The sequence below is a fragment of the Amblyraja radiata genome, chromosome 19, assembly GCF_010909765.2.
Source record: "Amblyraja radiata isolate CabotCenter1 chromosome 19, sAmbRad1.1.pri, whole genome shotgun sequence".
Taxonomy (NCBI): domain Eukaryota; kingdom Metazoa; phylum Chordata; class Chondrichthyes; order Rajiformes; family Rajidae; genus Amblyraja; species Amblyraja radiata.
In genome coordinates, this window is record NC_045974.1 from 35,382,108 (window position 1) to 35,400,386 (window position 18,279).

The 18,279-nt window shown below is 40.6% G+C and overlaps 1 protein-coding gene across 1 annotated transcript in view; it reads right to left on the reverse strand.

The window, feature by feature from the left end:
• Nucleotides 1-18,279, reverse strand: part of ptprq (protein tyrosine phosphatase receptor type Q) — a 167,269-nt gene that overhangs the window by 45,243 nt on the left and 103,747 nt on the right. The window contains exons 43-48 of the mRNA XM_033038385.1: nucleotides 18,072-18,184; nucleotides 13,346-13,532; nucleotides 8,342-8,580; nucleotides 7,464-7,533; nucleotides 4,293-4,451; nucleotides 2,896-3,115 (exon numbers count right to left, since the gene is read on the reverse strand). Coding sequence (XP_032894276.1) covers nucleotides 2,896-3,115; nucleotides 4,293-4,451; nucleotides 7,464-7,533; nucleotides 8,342-8,580; nucleotides 13,346-13,532; nucleotides 18,072-18,184 — 988 coding nt within the window. The remainder of the gene's footprint in view (nucleotides 1-2,895; nucleotides 3,116-4,292; nucleotides 4,452-7,463; nucleotides 7,534-8,341; nucleotides 8,581-13,345; nucleotides 13,533-18,071; nucleotides 18,185-18,279) is intronic.

An 18,279-nucleotide genomic window follows, 5' to 3' on the forward strand; every position in this document is an offset into this window, starting at 1 on the left:
TCTTCTTGGTAACACTGCCTCTTTATGAAACTTTCTCTTCTCTAAACTATTTCTGAGATACCACCATGTGGGATTCATTAATTAACCAAAAAATTGTTCAATCTCTGACGACTGCACTTATCCGAAAGCGGGTTTATTAAACTTAAAATTCTTAGATTTAGAGATAAGGATGCCAGTGATTGAGTCATGCCTAATGTGATAGGAAATGATAACATCAACTGCAATTCACTATCTATTCCTAGACTATAAAGTTTTCCTTAGAACCAAATTATTTTTAATGATCACATATCTGCTCTGTCATGGAAGGTGACTTTCACTTCATGGAATGGAGTTATTTGATCAAAATATTAAGTGCATCATGTTATAGATTTTATTAATCTGTCATGGCATGCAAAGAGTTAATAATCAGATACAATTCTGAAATATGACACCTTGCCTGAAATCATGAAAGCTCCAGAGTAATGTCCACCCAAAATTCTGAAAACATTTCCAACAATGCCATTTCCAAGATATCTTCCTTTGTTCTCCATCATAGTGGACAGGTATCTTAACCATGTCCATTCCATTTCCTCTCTTGTGCTCTCACCAATTCCCTTCTCAGAAGCTGAGTAGGATCCTCCATGGCCTTACTTTATTCAACATGGCTATTATGTTTCTTGGGATCATGCTCAGATTTCTGATCCCCCCCAGTTCGAATGGTATTTGGACAGGCAGACGGATAGGAATGGTTTAGACGATTTGAGCCAAACGCAGGTAAATGCAGTTAGGTCAGATGGGCAAGTTGGTCAGTATAAATGCGTTAAGCTGAAGGGCCTGTTTCTGTACCTCATAACTCTATGACTCTATTCATTTCACTCATTCATTTCCACCAATTCCTTCCCACAAAACTTCCAATGCATCTGCTGGGAATGCAATATTTGTGTTTTTATGCCTCCTTCCTAAACATTCAAGACCCAAACACTTTTCATATGAAGCAGCAACTTAACAGTATTCCCTGTTTTGCTAGTATATTGCAGCCACGGCTCACAATGTGGTCTCCTAGAACAGAGAATATAGGAAAGTACAGAAAAGGAATCAGCCCTTCAGCCCGCAATGCCTGTGCCACTCATGGCCAGATGAACTAAACACATCTGCCTGCACATGATCCATATCGCTCCTCTCCCTGTATATCCATATGCCTATTTAAATGCCACAATCATATCTGCCTCCACCACCAACCTATGGCAGTGCACGCCAGGCACCCACAACACTCTGTGTAGAAAATCATATCCTGTATATCTCCTTTAAACTTTGCCCCTCTCACCTTAAAGCCTTTGACATAGTTTTTGACATTTCCACCTGGAGAAAAAAAAGGTTTTGACTGTCTACCCTATCTCTGCCTCTCATAAATATAGATCCATATTCATCCATCAGGTCTCCTCCCAACCTTCGGCATTCCAGAGAAAACAATCCAAGTCTGTCCAACTTCTCCTTCTAGCTTATGCCCCCTAATCCCGAACCAGACCATAAGCTTTCTTTAATACTCTATTCATTTGCATTGCCAACTTCCAGGAGCTATAGACATGGACTACAAAATCCTTCTGCACATCAATGGTGTTAAATGCCAACTATAGTCATCCCTTACATTCTTCCTACTCTTCCCTTACATTCAACCTAATGTCTTTGCCAATTTCTGTAGTTGATCTACATCTTGCTGTAAAACCGCCATCTTTCCTCACTGTCCACAATTCCAGCAATATTGAGACAACAGTAGACAACATCCACCATCCCATCCTCATTGATCACCTGTATCACCTCGTCAAAAAAACTCAATCTAGTTAATAAGAAATGACCTGCTGCATACAAAGCCTTGCTGACTGTCTCTAATTAGCCCAATTCCCTTCCAAATGGGAATAAGTTCTATCCCCAAAGAATCCTCTCCAATAACTTTCCTACCACTAACGTGAGGCTCACTAGCTTATTATTCCCTAATTTCTCTCTACTTCCATTTTTAAACAAAGAAACAACATTGCTACTCCCCAGCCCACCTGGAAATCACCTGTGGTTAGAGAAGTTGCAAAGATATTCATCAAGACCTCTGTAACCTCCTCACTTGCTTCTCTTTTAAAACCGCGCATCGATCCCATCGTACTCTGGGGATTTATCCACTTTAATGCTTTTCACGGGTCGCAACACAACCTCCTTCTGGACCTCAAACTTCCTTTCATATTAGTATTCTCGACTGATGTCACTGAACTCCATGTCCTTCTCCTTTGCTAATAGAGATACCAAGCACTTGTTTAGTACTTCACATACATCTTCTGACTCCAAGCACAAATTCCTTCCTTTATCACTGAGCCGTCCTACCTTCTCTCTGGTTACCCTCTTGGTTTTTAATGTACACATAAAAATCCTTGGGATTTTCTTTAATCTAACTTGCCAAAGATATTTCATGGACTACATTATGTAGATCTAATATAGATCTGGTGACCACTTTCAAAACATCTCTTGATAGATACTAAATGCTGGAGTAACTCAGCAGGACAGGCAGCGTCTCTGGTGAGATGGAATGGGTGACATTTTGGTTTGAGACCTTTCTTTGAAACATCTCTATTTAGTCTGCAGGAGTGTGCAAAGCTGGTATTAGTATGCATGACAACAGTTTATCTCGGATTCAGCAGCTGGGATACCTTGCATGGGATGACTGTTGTTCCCATACAACACCCTCCCTCACTATACACATCCTCGATACATCCCTAAAATGATATACATTTTCCCCTGATGTATGGGCATAGCATTGCCTCAGTGTATCTTTGAAAACATGAATACATTCCTAAATCCTATAAGTTTCTAAATGATTGCTGCTTTGATTCTGCTAAATGTTGCATTGGAAAATGAGTCAACATTTGTACTTACAAGTATTCTTTATCACTCTTCAGAGGGCCATTGCAAATTTTCTCTGGATTGCCTCGACATGAATTTTCAGCTCCAATGGTGTATGTTTCTACATTACCATTTTGTCTGTAAGTGGTTGTTCTGCTGCATGGGGGGTTTGTAAAGCCTGCATTTGCAAAGTATGGCTTTGGCTTTCTCACGTAAGCTTCATACCAAGTAGAAATATTCTTATCATTCATAGCTGTTAAGAAATTAATCAGCATTAGCATACAAATCTAGCAAAATGACAAAAGATTAAAAAATTATACATCAAAAATGCTACTGCTGATTATAGTGGTTACTGTGGTAGACATTTAGCTGTTTAACTGGTATTGGAAGCTTGACATTCTTCTGCCAGCTCCCAAGTTGAAATGAATGCTGCACATATTCCTTGTGGTTGACTCAGTGGCCTAGATTTCTGCCGTTTTTCTCTTGATTTGCCCCTTTTTCCTCAGGTGATGTAGTGGAGACAGATTGATAGTCCTTTGCCTTTCAGATATTTAGTGGAAGGCATCACCTCTTAAATGTTTCAGTGAAGCAGGAACAATGACTTGGAGATGGCTTTCAGTGTACATACAGTATATGCAAGTGTTGTCTGAGTACTGTACATCGATGACAGATGACCCATGACAGTTAATTGCAGCTGGGGGCCTGTTGCATTTGACCAATGCTGGGTTACACTTGGGAAGAGTGGGACGAGGCTTGGGGTGAGGAAAACAGGTTCTTGATACCAGTCTGACGTGATTGGGTCCGAGGTGAACTAAATTTCTCTCTGGTGTTCTACAGGGGGAGAACATGCTGCTAAGCATGAACCTCATGCAACAGGATTCTAATAACATCATAATTTCATATCATTTAGCCTCACGTTTCAATTCTATGTAAAAATACATGGAATTATGTCAAAAAGATACAGTATAAGAACATAGACTATCATATTTCCGTAATGAAGAAACAAATAAATAATTACCTGCTATAAAATGCATGCTTCTGAGAAGATAAGTGCTGTAAAGTCTGTCTTATAAGCCAGTTACATCAATTGTGCAAGTTTGCTAACATTCTGCAGACACGGGCTTCCCCAACAAATTATTTATGCTGCTAATTCTAAATATGCTCAAAATGCAACTTCTCCTAACATTGCTTGTCCTTCCTGTGTCTTATTAATTTGATGGAGTACAGGAAAATTGAATGTTTTGAGCACTCAATACAATCCTCCATTATAGCATAATTCACTGGGAATGTTGGATCAGGCAATGAACCATTTTCACTGGTTATTATGAAATTACAATCGAGACAATTTGAGGGATTTGATTGGACCACACCATGGCAATGTAATACATTTCTGCAATGTACTTAATTTAATGGGAAAGAGTAATAATGACCTCTTATTTCAGTCACAATTATTTGGATGTTCTCGATGGATCCATGTTCATCTGTGAAGTAACACACAGGCATTCTGATTGTAATGGTCGTCGATGTGGCTTGTAATATTCCATTTTTATCTAAAGCAGGAATTGGTTTAAGGTTTGGTTTAGGTGGAGCTGTGGAAGAAAATTAGTAATAATTAATTGTAAGCCATTTACATTGTACTTCTATACTAAGATCCTAGTCTATTAATATCAACATTAGGTTCAGTAATACCACCTAATAAATGCATAATATGTATTATTTGATACATACGTATCGCACATGCATTTTGTGTAACTGCTGCTAAGGACTTTTTACTTCCTGGTACCATTAGAACAACATCTTAGCACAAAACCCTCCATTTCCTGAGACCACATTCCCGGATGTTTATGTACATTTAAAAAGGCAGAGATTGATAGCAAACATGGTTTGGTGCAGAGGTAATCCCATTCCACTTTATTCAGTTGATTTTTTTGAGGAACTAACTAAGAATGATGAAGGCAAGGTGGTTGACATCATTAGCAAGGTATTTGGTAAGGCCCCACATGATATGCTGGTTCAGACATTTAAGACACATGGGATCCAGGGCAAACTGGCTAATTGGGTCAAACATTGAGCATTGATGGGAAGCCGAGAGTGATAGTGGAAAATGTTTTTCTGATTGGAAGTGTGGAACCAGTGATGTACCACTGGGATTAGTGCTGAAACCTTTATGGCTTGTAATATATTAATAATTTGTGTGTAAATGTTGGCAGAATGACTGGTAAGTTTGCAGTTGAGACAAAAATTAGTGTTGTTATGGAAAGATAATTTTTTTTTAAAGCTACAGCTGGATATAGATCAGATGAGAGTGTGGGCAGAGTGTGGGCAGATGGAATTCAATGCTGACATGTGTGAGGTGATGCATTTTGGTAAGTCAAATATGGGCAGGACATAGAAAGTAAGTTGTTTGTTGTTAGAATGTTGATGAACATGAGGACCATGGGGTTGAAGTTCACTGATGCTAATGACAATATAGGCGAATGGGATGGTAGAGAAGGCATTTGACATGCTTGTCTGTATAGGTTAGGGGCAGAGAATATAAAAATTGGGAGTTTATGTTGTGATTTTACAAATCATTGTTGAAACTTCACCGGGCATTGTATGCAATTCTGGTCGACGGACAAAAGGAAGGTTGTGGTAGGCTGAAGGGCCTGTCTCTGGACAATTCCATGGCACTACTACTACTTCTTCACTTTTCTCAGGACAATTCCTAAGGCCAGCTGCTTGGTTAGGCATTCTAAGAATAGCATGAATCATAATTAAACATTCTTCCTTACATACAGCACAATTGAGAAAATAAACAGGGATAAGGAGGTGGTGAAGAATACATAGGAGTCCTAGCAGGAGACCATATCAAACCAGAGTTTTTAAGAGGTAATTGGATCTGAACTTCAATGAACACCAATGTTTGTGACATCTGTGCACCTGCACCTTCTAAAACTTAGCTGTTAAAATTGAGTGTGGCGATAAACATTTATTTGTCTGGTTTCTTCCACATTGGAAATCCATTCATACAATGCCATTGTCATTCATGTGGAAATATACAGTAAGTAGCATGATTAACTGTTGAAAGTTGAATCTCTTTTGGGCTCATTAGTGTGCAAGTCATATTGATCAACACTACTATGCTACAGAGGATGCCATTAATGGCCTGTGAGAACCATTGTGGCGTGATTTTTTCTCAGGTGTTTAAAAGCAGTAAGTATTTTTGTTTAGAAACAAGTATATTTGCGTATATTTTAATCAGTCTTCTTCATCTGAGTCTTCCACTGCAGGTTACAATCCTATCTTCCTATTTAGGTTCATTTCCATTGTCTACCTGAGGGCAAATCGCACCCGTTACAGCGGTGATTGGAGGAAGGAGACGTCCTGGGGGAGCAAAGATTATAGAGTGGGGCTTGAATCGGCCCGTTCGCGGGGCCTTTCATCACCCAGCACGGCTTAAAATCGGCCGCGGGATCTTCCACCGCCCGCAGTCAAATTGCTGTGTCGAGGCGATCAAGGCTCCCGATTTTGAAGCCCCCACCGGCCGATTTTAAGCCACGCCGGGCGATGAAAGGTCCCGCGAACAAGCCCCACGATTCGGGGCAGATGAAGCTGCTGTTGCTGGAGTTCGGATTCGGTCACCAACCAGATCAGCTCCGATGTTACCGTCCACAGGGCCCACGTGTGTGTGTGTGTGTGTGTGTGTGTGTGTGTGTGTGTGTGTGTGTGTGTGTGTGTGTGTGCAATGGAGGGTGTGTGTGTGTGTGTGTGAGTGTGTGTGTGAGTGGTTGTGTGTGTGTGTGTGTGTGTGTGTGTGTGTGTGTGTGTGTGTGTGTGTGTGTGTGTGTGTGTGTGTGTGTGTGTGTGTGTGTGTGTGTGTGTGTGTGGGTGTGTGTGTGTGTGTGTGTGTGTGTGTGTGTGTGTGTGTGCGTGCGTGCGTGCGTGCGTGCGTGCGTGTGTGTGTGTGCGGCCACCAAGAAATTGTGTCCCCCCTCCCCATGTTTTAATAGCGATTTCTGCCCCGGCACACAAGTGTCAGAATCATGTTGTATACAATTGTCATTATAATCTGTTTCTTGTTCTTACTTTAATCAACATCATCTTTGCAGGTTAACACCCTCATGTGAATGCCACATAAAAATGTGATGCATACAGACAATACCTTTTTGAAGATCTAAGAACGCCCATAGTGCCCACTAAATGCCATTAATGATCTAGATTGTTTACCTGGATTGTTTGAATATGTTTCTTTCAGCATGTAGCTTCTTATCATTGTCTCTTTTGCTTTCTCGGTCATTGACATTATTGCTATACTTGAGTTACTTGAGAAGTAAATTAATAGGAATCTGAGAGGTAACCTTTTCACACAAACGGCGGTGGGTGTATGGAACAAGCTGCCAGAGGAGGTTGAGGCTGGGACTATCCCAACGTTTAAGAAACAGTTAGACAGGTACATGGATAGGACAGGTTTGGAGGGATATGGCTGAAATGTAGGCAGGTGGGACTAGTGTAGCTGGGACATGTTGGCTGGTGTGGGCAAGTTCAGTCGAAGGGTCTGTCTCCACACTATATCACTCTATGACTCGGTGATTCTAAGTCAAAAATATCATAAAGGCTACCTTTTACATCCATGGTTACTATCTGTTCTGATGTCCGGGGCCCAATTCCAGCTCCATTAACAGCACGGACCTAGGAAAATTAGGATTGACATTTAAATAAACAGAAAAGGAAGTTCACTTAAGGCAGATAAACCTTAACTAATATCAAACACATTCTACTTCTAGAATATGATCTCATTCAATGTCATAGTCCTCTTCTACAATAATGTAGGGGAGCTTAGCAATGCTCACCAAAGCAACCTGATATTGTGAAATACGCTGCCCAAGTCATCATATGCTCCACTTTCAAAAATGGATCAAAAACTTTAAAAGTATCATGTTTCTGAAGCATTTCAAAATTGTTGTCACATATATTTTCTCTTCACAAAAGAACATTAAAAATAACCTATTTTGGAGATACAAACACAGGAAACAGCTCTCCTGTTATGAAAACAAGTAAAATCATCAATCATTTATTCTGCCAGTATCTAAAAACATTTTTTATTCAACATATTGAGAGCAGCTTGAAATACAGAGGAAAATTATTACCGTGTTATTCAGTATATGCCCATTCGCTGTAGGAAAACATGTTCACAATTCTCCAAGAGTCGTCTAAATAAAGTTTTATTTAAGCTTAAGATAAATTTTCTCCTGTTCTTTTCTGTCCCCTTGGAAATGGAGTTCAATGCTTTGTTTGCTTGGCCTTATTAACTATCAATATGTTTTGGTGATTTGTGAATCAGCATCCTCACATCCCGCCATGTCACAACAATCGAGATAATTTTCCAATTAGAATGCTAATTACTCCTCCAAAAAATTAATTATAAGAACAAACATATATGCTTTACATAATATTCTGGGTGTCTTCAACATTTTATTCATATTGAAATGATTCTTACCCATATGGTGTATGTGTTTCCACCTCTTAAACCTTCTATGACAGCATTGAATGATTGGTTTTCGTCCACAACCTTTAGATTGTTTACTCTTTCAGACGTTTCTCCTTTTTTGTGAATGACAGCCTGGTATCCCTGAATATTACCATTTGGCATAGATGGTGGCAGGAAAGATGCAAAGACCTTTGTCACTTCATCTGGTATCTTTTGAAGGGTAAAATTCCGTGGTGCATCTTCAGGCACTGAAAAAAAAGGGTATTGGTGAGTTACTTTGGCAGCTCAGGATTGGAAAAGATTTGGGCAGAAGACATAAATTCCTGATCTTATGCTTGTGGCGGGGGCCCATGGAATGGAAGTGTAGATATACGCAGTGCGTGTAGTAATGGCAAATATTGGAAATGGTTGGAAATGCAGTTGTACAGAGCCTCCTTCTGAAGTTGTACAGAGCCCTAGTGAGACCACACCTGGAGTATTGTGTACAGTTTAGGTCCATTAATTCGGGGAAGGACATTCTTGCTATTGAGGGAGTGCAGCGTAGGTTTACAAGGTTAATTCCCGGGATGGCGGGACTGTCATATGCTGAGAGAATGGAGCAGCTGGGCTTGTACACTCTGGAGTTTAGAAGGATGAGAGGGTATCTCATTGAAACATACAAGATTGTTAAGGGTTTGGACACGCTAGAGGCAGGAAACATGTTCTCAATGTTGGGGGAGTCCAGAACCAGGGGCCACAGTTTAAGAATAAGGAGTAAGCCATTTAGAATGGAGACGAGGAAACACTTTTTCTCACAGAGAGTGGCGAGTCTGTAGAATTCTCTGCCTTAGAGGGCGATGGAGGCGGGTTCTTTGGATGCTTTCAAGAGAGAGCTAGATAGGGCTCTTAAAATTAGTGGAGTCAGGGGATTTGGGGAGAAGGAAGGAACGGGGTACTGATTGGGGATGATCAGCCATGATCACATTGAATGGCGGTGCTGGCTCGAAGGGCCGAATGGCTATTGTCTATTGTCTATTGAAAACCATGCACAGATAGCACCTAAACGTCCATGTATGCATTTATGGCATGTAAAGCTCCTTGATGGGAGCACAAAGTAAAGCCACTGAAGCTGCAGTACCACAGTGGAGATACAATCAAAGCTATGTCCATGGTGCTGTGATACAGGCACTCCAATCTACACTCCCATCACATGTGATAAAACTAGAAAGAAAGTAGATGACAAAGCCAGCAGTTTAAAAGGTAGGTGTTCCTTCTGTTGGGAACAACAAAGAACAATGCCACAAAGATGCAAACAGCAAGAGGACACTACGTACAAATGCCTTTAACTTCATGATAATGGAAATCCCCAAAACTAGTTCCAGCAAAGTGTTACCAAAAGCTCCAGCTGCCTTCCCCAACAGAAACTGCAAATCCCTTCAAGTATTGTTGGAAATAGCCAGATTCTGCTTTAAACTGGCCAAACATGTTGCAAAGGCAAAATGAGGACTCGGGGGCTGACTGAAGCCATTTGAGCCTTCTTTGCACAAGTGCACAAAGTTGATGTGCTGGAGAAACTCAGCGGGTGCAGCAGCATCTATGGAGCGAAGGAAATGGGCAACGTTTCGGGCCGAAACGTTGCCTATTTCCTTCGCTCCATGGATGCTGCTGCACCCGCTGAGTTTCTCCAGCATTTTTGTGTTCCTTCGATTTTCCAGCATCTGCAGCTCCTTCTTAAACTATTATGCACAACGTTGATGCCTGCTTCTGGTTAGACTTCTGCCCAACCAGGATTTAATACCACCCAAAAAAAATCACAATATACTTCAAAGCAGCATCTGTTCCATTTTGATTTATTATTGGCTTACAAAGGACAGGCACCTGAACATAAGTGAATCCCATGCCATATGTCTGAAATAAAAACAGAGAATGATTAAAATGAATGAATAGCAAAAGGTATTGGCAGCAGAGGTGCTATTTACTGCCTTTTACCACTCTCCATTAAACAGGTCCACTACCACTTTGCCATCCATTGCCTCTAGGCCTCTACCTGTTGCAGACATTCTTCATTGTTCCCTCCATTCTACCACACTTTCTCTTTTTGTTTTATTATTAACTTTTCAGTTTTGATAAATGCTCATTGCGCTAAAACAATGCAGTTTCTCTCTCTGCAGATGCTACCTGACCTGCTGAAGGCTTTTTAGCATCATATTTTTATTTCAGACTTCCAGCATCTGTAATATTTTGTTTCACGCTTTGGGATGTACATCACTTTCAACCATGTAAATAAATATAAACTGCACGTCTGTAGCAAGAAATACTAAATTAACTGAGAATCTGAGGAGAGAATGAACAATAGCATTTGCAACAGAACTAAACAAATAAGGACGAATAATATTGAAAAAATAGTGAAAACAATGATGAGAGGGAGGAAAAAACAAAATAGCAAACATCATTGATAAACTAAAAAGTTACCTACATAGAAACATAGAAAATAGGTGCAGGAGGAGGCCATTCGGCCCATCGAGCGAGCACCGCCATTCATTGCGATCATGGCTGATCGTCCCCTATCAATAACCCGTGCCTGCCTTCTCCCCATATCCCTTGACTCCACTAGCCCCTAGAGCTCTATCTAACTCTCTCTTAAATCCATCCAGTGACTTGGCCTCCACTGCCCACTGTGGCAGGGAATTCCATAAATCCGCAACTCTCTGGGTGAAAAAGTTTTTTCTCACCTCAGTCTTAAATGACCTCCCCTTTATTCTAAGACTGTGGCCCCTGGTTCTGGACTCGCCCAACATTGGGAACATTTTTCCAGCATCTAGCTTGTCCAGTCCTTTTATACTTTTATATGTTTCTATAAGATCCCCCCTAAACTCCACTGATTACAAGCCTAGTCTTTTCAATCTTTCCTCATATGATAGTCCCGCCATCCCAGGGATCAATCTCGTTGCACAGCCTCAATCACAAGGATGTCCTTCCTCAAATTAGGAGACCAAAACTGCACAATACACCAGATATGGTCTCACCAGAGCCCTATACAACTACAGAAGAACCTCTTTACTCCTATACTGAAATCCTCTTGTTATGAAGGCCAACATTCCATTAGCTTTCTTCACTGTCTGCTGCACCTGTAAGCCAACTTTCAGTGACCAGTGTACAAGGACGCCCAGGTCTCGCTGCACCTCCCCCTTACCTAACCTAACCCCATTGAGATAATAATCTGCCCCCATGCTTTTGCCGCCAAAGTGGATAACCTCATATTTATCTATATTATACTGCTTCTGCCACGCATCTGCCCGCTCACTCAACCTGTCCAGGTCACCCTGCAACCTCCTAACATCCTCTTCACAGCTCACACTGCCACCCAGCTTTGTGTCATCTGCAAACGTGAAGTGTTGCTCCTAATTCCCTCTTCCAAATCATTAATATACATGATAAACAGTTGCGCCCCCAACACCGAGCCTTGCGGCACTTCACTCGCCTCTGCCTGCCATTCTGAAAAGGACCCGTTCACTCCTACTCTTTGCTTCCGGTCTGCCAACCAACTTTCTATCTATGTCAACACCCTACCCCCAATACCATGTGCTCTAATTTTAGTCACCAGTCTCCCGTGCGGGACCATATCAAAGGCTTTTTGAAAGTCTAGATACACTACATCCACTGGCACCCCTTCATCCATTTTACTTGTTACATCCTCAAAAAAATCCAGAAGATTAGTCAAGCATGATTTCCCTTTCATAAATCCATGTTGACTTGGACTAATCCTTTTACTGCTATCCAAATGCCCCATTATTATCTCTTCAATAATTGACTCCAGCATCTTTCCCACCACCGAAGTAAGGCTAACTGGTCTGTTATTCCCCGTTTTCTCTCCTGCTCCTTGAAAAGTGGGATAACATTAGCTATCCTCCAATCCACAGGAACTGATCCTGAATCTATTGAACATTGGAAAATGATCACCAATGCGTCCACTATTTCTAGAGCCACCTCCCTGAGGACCCTGGGATACAGACCATCAGGTCCAGGGAATTTATCATCCTTCAGTCCCATTAGCCTACCCAATACTATTTCTCACCTAATGAAAATTTATTTCAGTTCCTCTACCCCCTTAGATCCTCTGTCCTCCAGTACATCTTGGAGTTTGTTTGTGTTTTCCTTAGTGAAGACAGATCCGAAGTGCCTATTCAACTCTTCTGCCATTTCCTTGTTGCCCATAATAATTCCACCCGTGTCTGCCTTCAAGGGACCCAGATTTGACTTTGCTACTCTTTTTCCCTTAACATATCTAAAGATGCTTTTACTGTCCTTTATATTCCTGGCCAGCTTCCCTTCGTACTTCATCTTTTCAGCCCGTATTGCCCGTTTTGCTTCCTTCTGTTGTCCTATGAAAGTTTCCCAATCCTCTGGCTTCTGGCTACTCTTGGCTGTGTTATACATCTTTTCTTTTAGTTTTATTCTATCCCTAACTTCTCTTGTCAGCCACGGTTGCCTCCTACTCCCCTTAGAATCTTTCTTCCTTTTTGGAATGAAATGATCCTGCGTCTTCCGGATTATGCCCAGAAATTCCTGCCATTGCTGTTCCACCGTCATTCCTGCTAGGATCCCTTTCCAGTCTACCTTGGCCAGCTCCCCTCTCATGCCTTCATAGTCCCCTTTGTTCAACTGCATCACTGCCACTTCCGATTTAACGTTCTCCTTCTCAAATTGCAGATTAAAACTAATTGATTTTGATCACTACTGCCGCTTGAAAGAAAATTAAATGACCAAATAATATTTATATGACAGAAAAGGTAATGAGCCATTTTAGAGCAACAGATACAATGTGATTACTCCAAAGCCCCACATGTTTCTGACTAAAGTCCATTCTCATCAGAATCATTCGAGATTTTAAATCAGCTATGTCCCCTTCACTGTTTTGGATACATAACAATAGTCATGACCACAAAACCAAAACTTACATACCATAAAAATCCTCATTCATAAAACCTGAAAATACTTTAAAGGATTACTTGTGTTTTATGCATGAAAACGTACGAGTTTCAAAGGTCCTCACGATGATTGGTTCACTGGCTTTGCCATGGATTCGGGCTTCTTCTTCTCCTCCCGTGAATGCGATGATGATTATCGTGTAATTTGTGAATGCCCGTAAACCAGATATCTCACAGGTTTTATTTTGTTTCTCTGTTCTAACAATGGTCATATTGGTATACCCACTATCTGTCTGTAAGGAATAAAAAAAAACATTGGTGAAATATGGACCAACTTACAGATGCTGTACAGATCTTAAAACATGTACATTCAAGATTAAACATGTGTATACATGTGATATTTTGTTTCTGTGTTTTTAATATAACGGTGGACTTACAACCATTTTCCGTACGTCGTTGAGCCACATGCGCTGCTGCTGATCTATGAGGAGGGAAGTTTGGCTTTACGTTGTGTGATGGCCCCCATTGAGATTTTTTTGCCTGGTGCCAGCTCGAGCCAGGATGCCAAGGGCTGGCACGGTGGCTTTCCTGTCACTTGGTCAGTGGAGAAGGTTTGGGGAAAGAGTGTTAGCGAATTAACATAGAAAATAGGTGCATGAGTATGCCATTCGGCCCTTCATGCCAGCACCGCTATTAAATATGATCATGGCTGATCATCCAAAATCAGTACCCTGTTCCTGCTTTTCCCCCTTATCCCTTAATTCAGTTAGCCCTGAGCTAAATCTAACTCTGCCTTGAAAACAACCAGTGAATTGGCCCACCACTGTTGTCTGTGGCAGAGAATTCCACAGATTCACAACTCTCGGGGTGAAAAAGCTTTTCCTCATCTCGGTCCTAAATGGCCTACCCCTTATTCTTAACTGGCTCTGGACTCCCCCAACATCGGGAACATTTTTCCTGCATCTAGCCTTCCCGATCCCTTAAGAATTTTATGTTTCTATAAGATCACCTCTCAGCCTTCAAAATTCCAGTGAATACAAGCCCAGTCGACCCATTTTTTCATCATATGTCAGTCCCTCTATCCTGGGAATTAACCTGCAGAACCTACGATGCACTCCCTCAATAGAAAAAGAATGTCCTTCCTCAAATTAGGAGACCGAAACTGCACATAATACTCCAGGTGTGGTCTCCCAGGACCCTGTACAACTGCAGTAGGACCTCCTTGCTCCTATACTCAAATTCCCTCGCTATGAAGGCCAACATGCCATTTGCTTTCTTCACCACCTGCTGTACCTGCATACTTACTTTCAGTGACTGATGTACAAGCAGGTCTCGTTGCACCTCCGCTTTTCCTAATCTGCACCATTCAGATAATAATCTGCCTTCCTGTTCTTGCCACCAAAGTGGATAGCCTCACATTAAGCATCACCTTTAAAAAATGGTGGAAAACATTGACAGGACTAGGCCACAGCCTGTTGCCAAGCCACATTCAAATGCACCCCAAAACATTCCAAAACTAGCAAGAATAATCCAACTGTTAAAAAAAGTTAAACAAGTTAAAAGCATTTAAATTATTAAAAAATTGCTGCAACAAAAATTAAAGAAAATTATGAATACTAATACTTATGTTGATACCTTGGAATTTCTTTCCTGCATTAAAATCAGACAATTGCCTGATCAGGTTTAACCTGATGCAGTAATAAAAGCAAAAAGGTAGAAAGACTCAACAGGTCAGGCAGCATCTGGTAAAAGAGAATGAGAGTTAATGTTTCAGATTGAAGACCCTTCATCAAAACTGGGAAATGGAGAAAACAAATTAGTTTTACTTTGCAAAGAGCACGAGGAACGATGGATAAAACAATGGGAATGTCTCCAACAGAGTGAGGCCAGGGTTGCCAAGATTACTGTTTACAAAACCATCTTGTTGGAAGATTACGGAGTAGTTAGACTAAGAGAGAAAAAAACAAAGGTTAAAGCTGTAAAATGCAGGTCGTAGTTCTTACTGTGTCCTGAAAGCAAAGGAGAAAGTTAGAAATGCCCATCCGATCAACCAGCGTTTGTGGAGAGAGAAAAATCAGTGTTTATATTGCAGGTGGATACTCTCACAGCAGTTCTGATATAGATAGAAAACTACAGTAGATATTGAATTGAAAGGCTGCAAATGTGCCTTTATAGAAGATGAGTTGCTCTTCCTCAAGTGTACAATTGGCCTAATTGGAATAGTCTAGGGTGCCTTAGATAGATAGGTGAGAGTGGGGATGGACTGGAGAATTAAAATGACAGGTAAGTGGAACCTCAGGTACACCTTATGGACTGACTGGTATTATTTCACTAAGCAGTCTTCCAATCTGCTTCTGTTTCTCCAAATTAGAGGTGACCACATAGTGAGGATTTAATGTTCAATTGAATCATAACCTCACCTCTGTTCAGACCAAGGGGCCAGCACGAAGTTTCTACTTGCCCGCTTACTCTAATTCTCCATCCCATTTCTACTTTGAGCAATCTGTGGAAAAATTAATTATTTTGATGAGGCCCAGTATGAGCCTGAGGAACAGGACTCCATCTTCCACTTTATGATCAGCCATGATCATATTGAATGGCTCGAAGGGCTGAATGGCCTATTCCTGCACCTATTGTCTATCCGGGCACATTGCAGGCTTCAACACGCAATGTCAAATGCAACTATTTTAAATAACCCGCTTCTGTTTGTATCAGTACTGGTCAGTTCACCTGTAAAGTTATCATTCTAAAATATTACTTTAGTTCTTCTCTCTCCACAAATACTCGTTGATCTGATGGGCATTTCCAGCATACTTCTTTTAGTTTCAGATCTCACCAGCAGCTCTGACCTGTATTTTACAGATTTATTGTCTCTCTATTGTTTTCTCTTTCTGACTACCCTCAGCAATCTATCACCCAGAGTTCTGCAAACAGCAGGATCACCTGAGCAACCGGGATCTTATTGAACGGAGGTATTTCCTTTGCTCTATACATCCTACCTATACTCTCTATGCAATTTGAAACTAATTTGTTTTCTCTTTTTCGCAGTACTGATGAAGTGTCTTCAATGTGATTCAATTACTCTATTCCTCTTCCTATCTAATCTGCTGAGTATTTACAAAATGTTCCGTTTTTATTTCAGATCTACAGCTTCTGCAGCAATTAAAAAATTACTAACCTGGTGCAGGTTGTTCAAGTGGATACATAAATGTAACGGCTGAGATGTATCCTAACTGTTTACTCCATCAAGATATCTCTCACGAATAGCTCACACCAAATTGTGTACTTCATATTCCCAAATATGTTAGCACGCACAAGTTCAATGTGTGAAACTCCAAGCTATTTCTGCCAAAATCTGTCCATTGTTTCCCTCTCAATCTTCTTCATTGACTGTAGTTGTGCTTAAAATAACTTTTTTATTAATAATCATGCTGATCTTAATTTTCCAAAAAAAAATCAAGCTCAAATATTTATTTGAGCTGAAACATTTGGAATTGCAAGCTATTTTCAATGTCAGTCACTATCCAATATTTATTTATTTTAGATCCCTGTTTGATGAAATCAGCTATTTACGAGACTCCACTTGAGCTCAAGTGCAGCTGCTGAAATGTTTGGGCAGCAAAAGCAAAGCCGTTTAATGGTGTTACATGGTACATTTTGGCAGATGTGCAACTAACCTCACGGAGATCTAGCCATGACTGAAATTAGTGATGCATTAAACAACCTTTAGTTTCTTACATTGACAATCACAATATTTTCTCAGAAAAAAAAAGTTAAAATCAATCATGATGGCATAACAACTGTTAGACAAAATGTAAATAAACAACATTTATGTTCTCATGTATTTAGACTAAAATTTCTCAAATGTTGTATTCATTTTAAAGGAATTATTAGTCGGAGTTTGATTCTATAAATGCAGGTATTTTAAGAGTGATTTACAATATTCGTGAGGCTGGATGCAAAGACTTAGAGCCTGTGGTGCAAAATCACATAATCATCACCTTTGACATCCACAAATTAGTTGAAAAAAAGCAGATTAAAAATTAGTTGTTTTTTTTTTTAACTTGGTGGCAATTTTCTGGGGCTGTAGGCAAATGATCCGTTAATTAGTTTATTTAAACCATTTCCAAAACTCAACTATTAGGGGAAGGAATTGTAAGGTATTGGCCAGACACCTCTTCTTATGAAAGGCTGGACAACCTGGGGAGAAGATTCCTGAACTACATGCCCTAATAACAGTCTCAAAAATGACATGGATAACAGTCTCAAAACATGCGTCCTAGCCAGAGTACGAGAAAATGGAAGAAAGTCACTACAAATTGAAGGATGTATTCATTTGAAGTTAAACAGTGTAAAACCAGCTGTTTGCTGTGTAGCAATAGCTAGATTGTCAATTAAATACTGTCGTTTATTTGAAAAAAAAAACTTTATTGTATGCCTTCATAGGTAGATGCACAGAGTCTCTTGCCCAGTGTAGGTGAATGGAGGACAAGAGGACACAGGTTTAAGGTGAAGGGGAAAAGAGCAGTACCTTTTTCACACAAAGAGTGGTTGAGCTATAGAACAAGCTACCAGTGGCAGGGACTATCCCAACGCAGTTGAGGCAGGGACCATCCCAACGTTTAATAAACAGTTATACAGGTATATGGATAGGACAGGTTTGGAAGGATATGGGCCAAATGCGGGCAGATGGGACTAGTGTAGCTGGAACATGTTGGCTGATGTGGGCAAGTTGGGCCGAAAGGCCTGTTTCCACATTGTATCACTATGACTCTATGGCAGAAATCAAATGGATTTCAGGTACTTCTTGCAACCCAAAGCAAATCTCTTACCAGTATTACATCAATAAGATAGGAAGGTGGATCTGCAGGTATTTCCCATGCTACTTCAATAACATTATACGATTTTACCATAACAGTTACATTTTCTGGTGGGCCATCCACATCTGCAGAATAAAATTATTTGTTCTCAAATAGTTCCAGATTAATAATATTATGCAGTACAATAATGATACATTGTCCACATGTTCCCATCATGGTT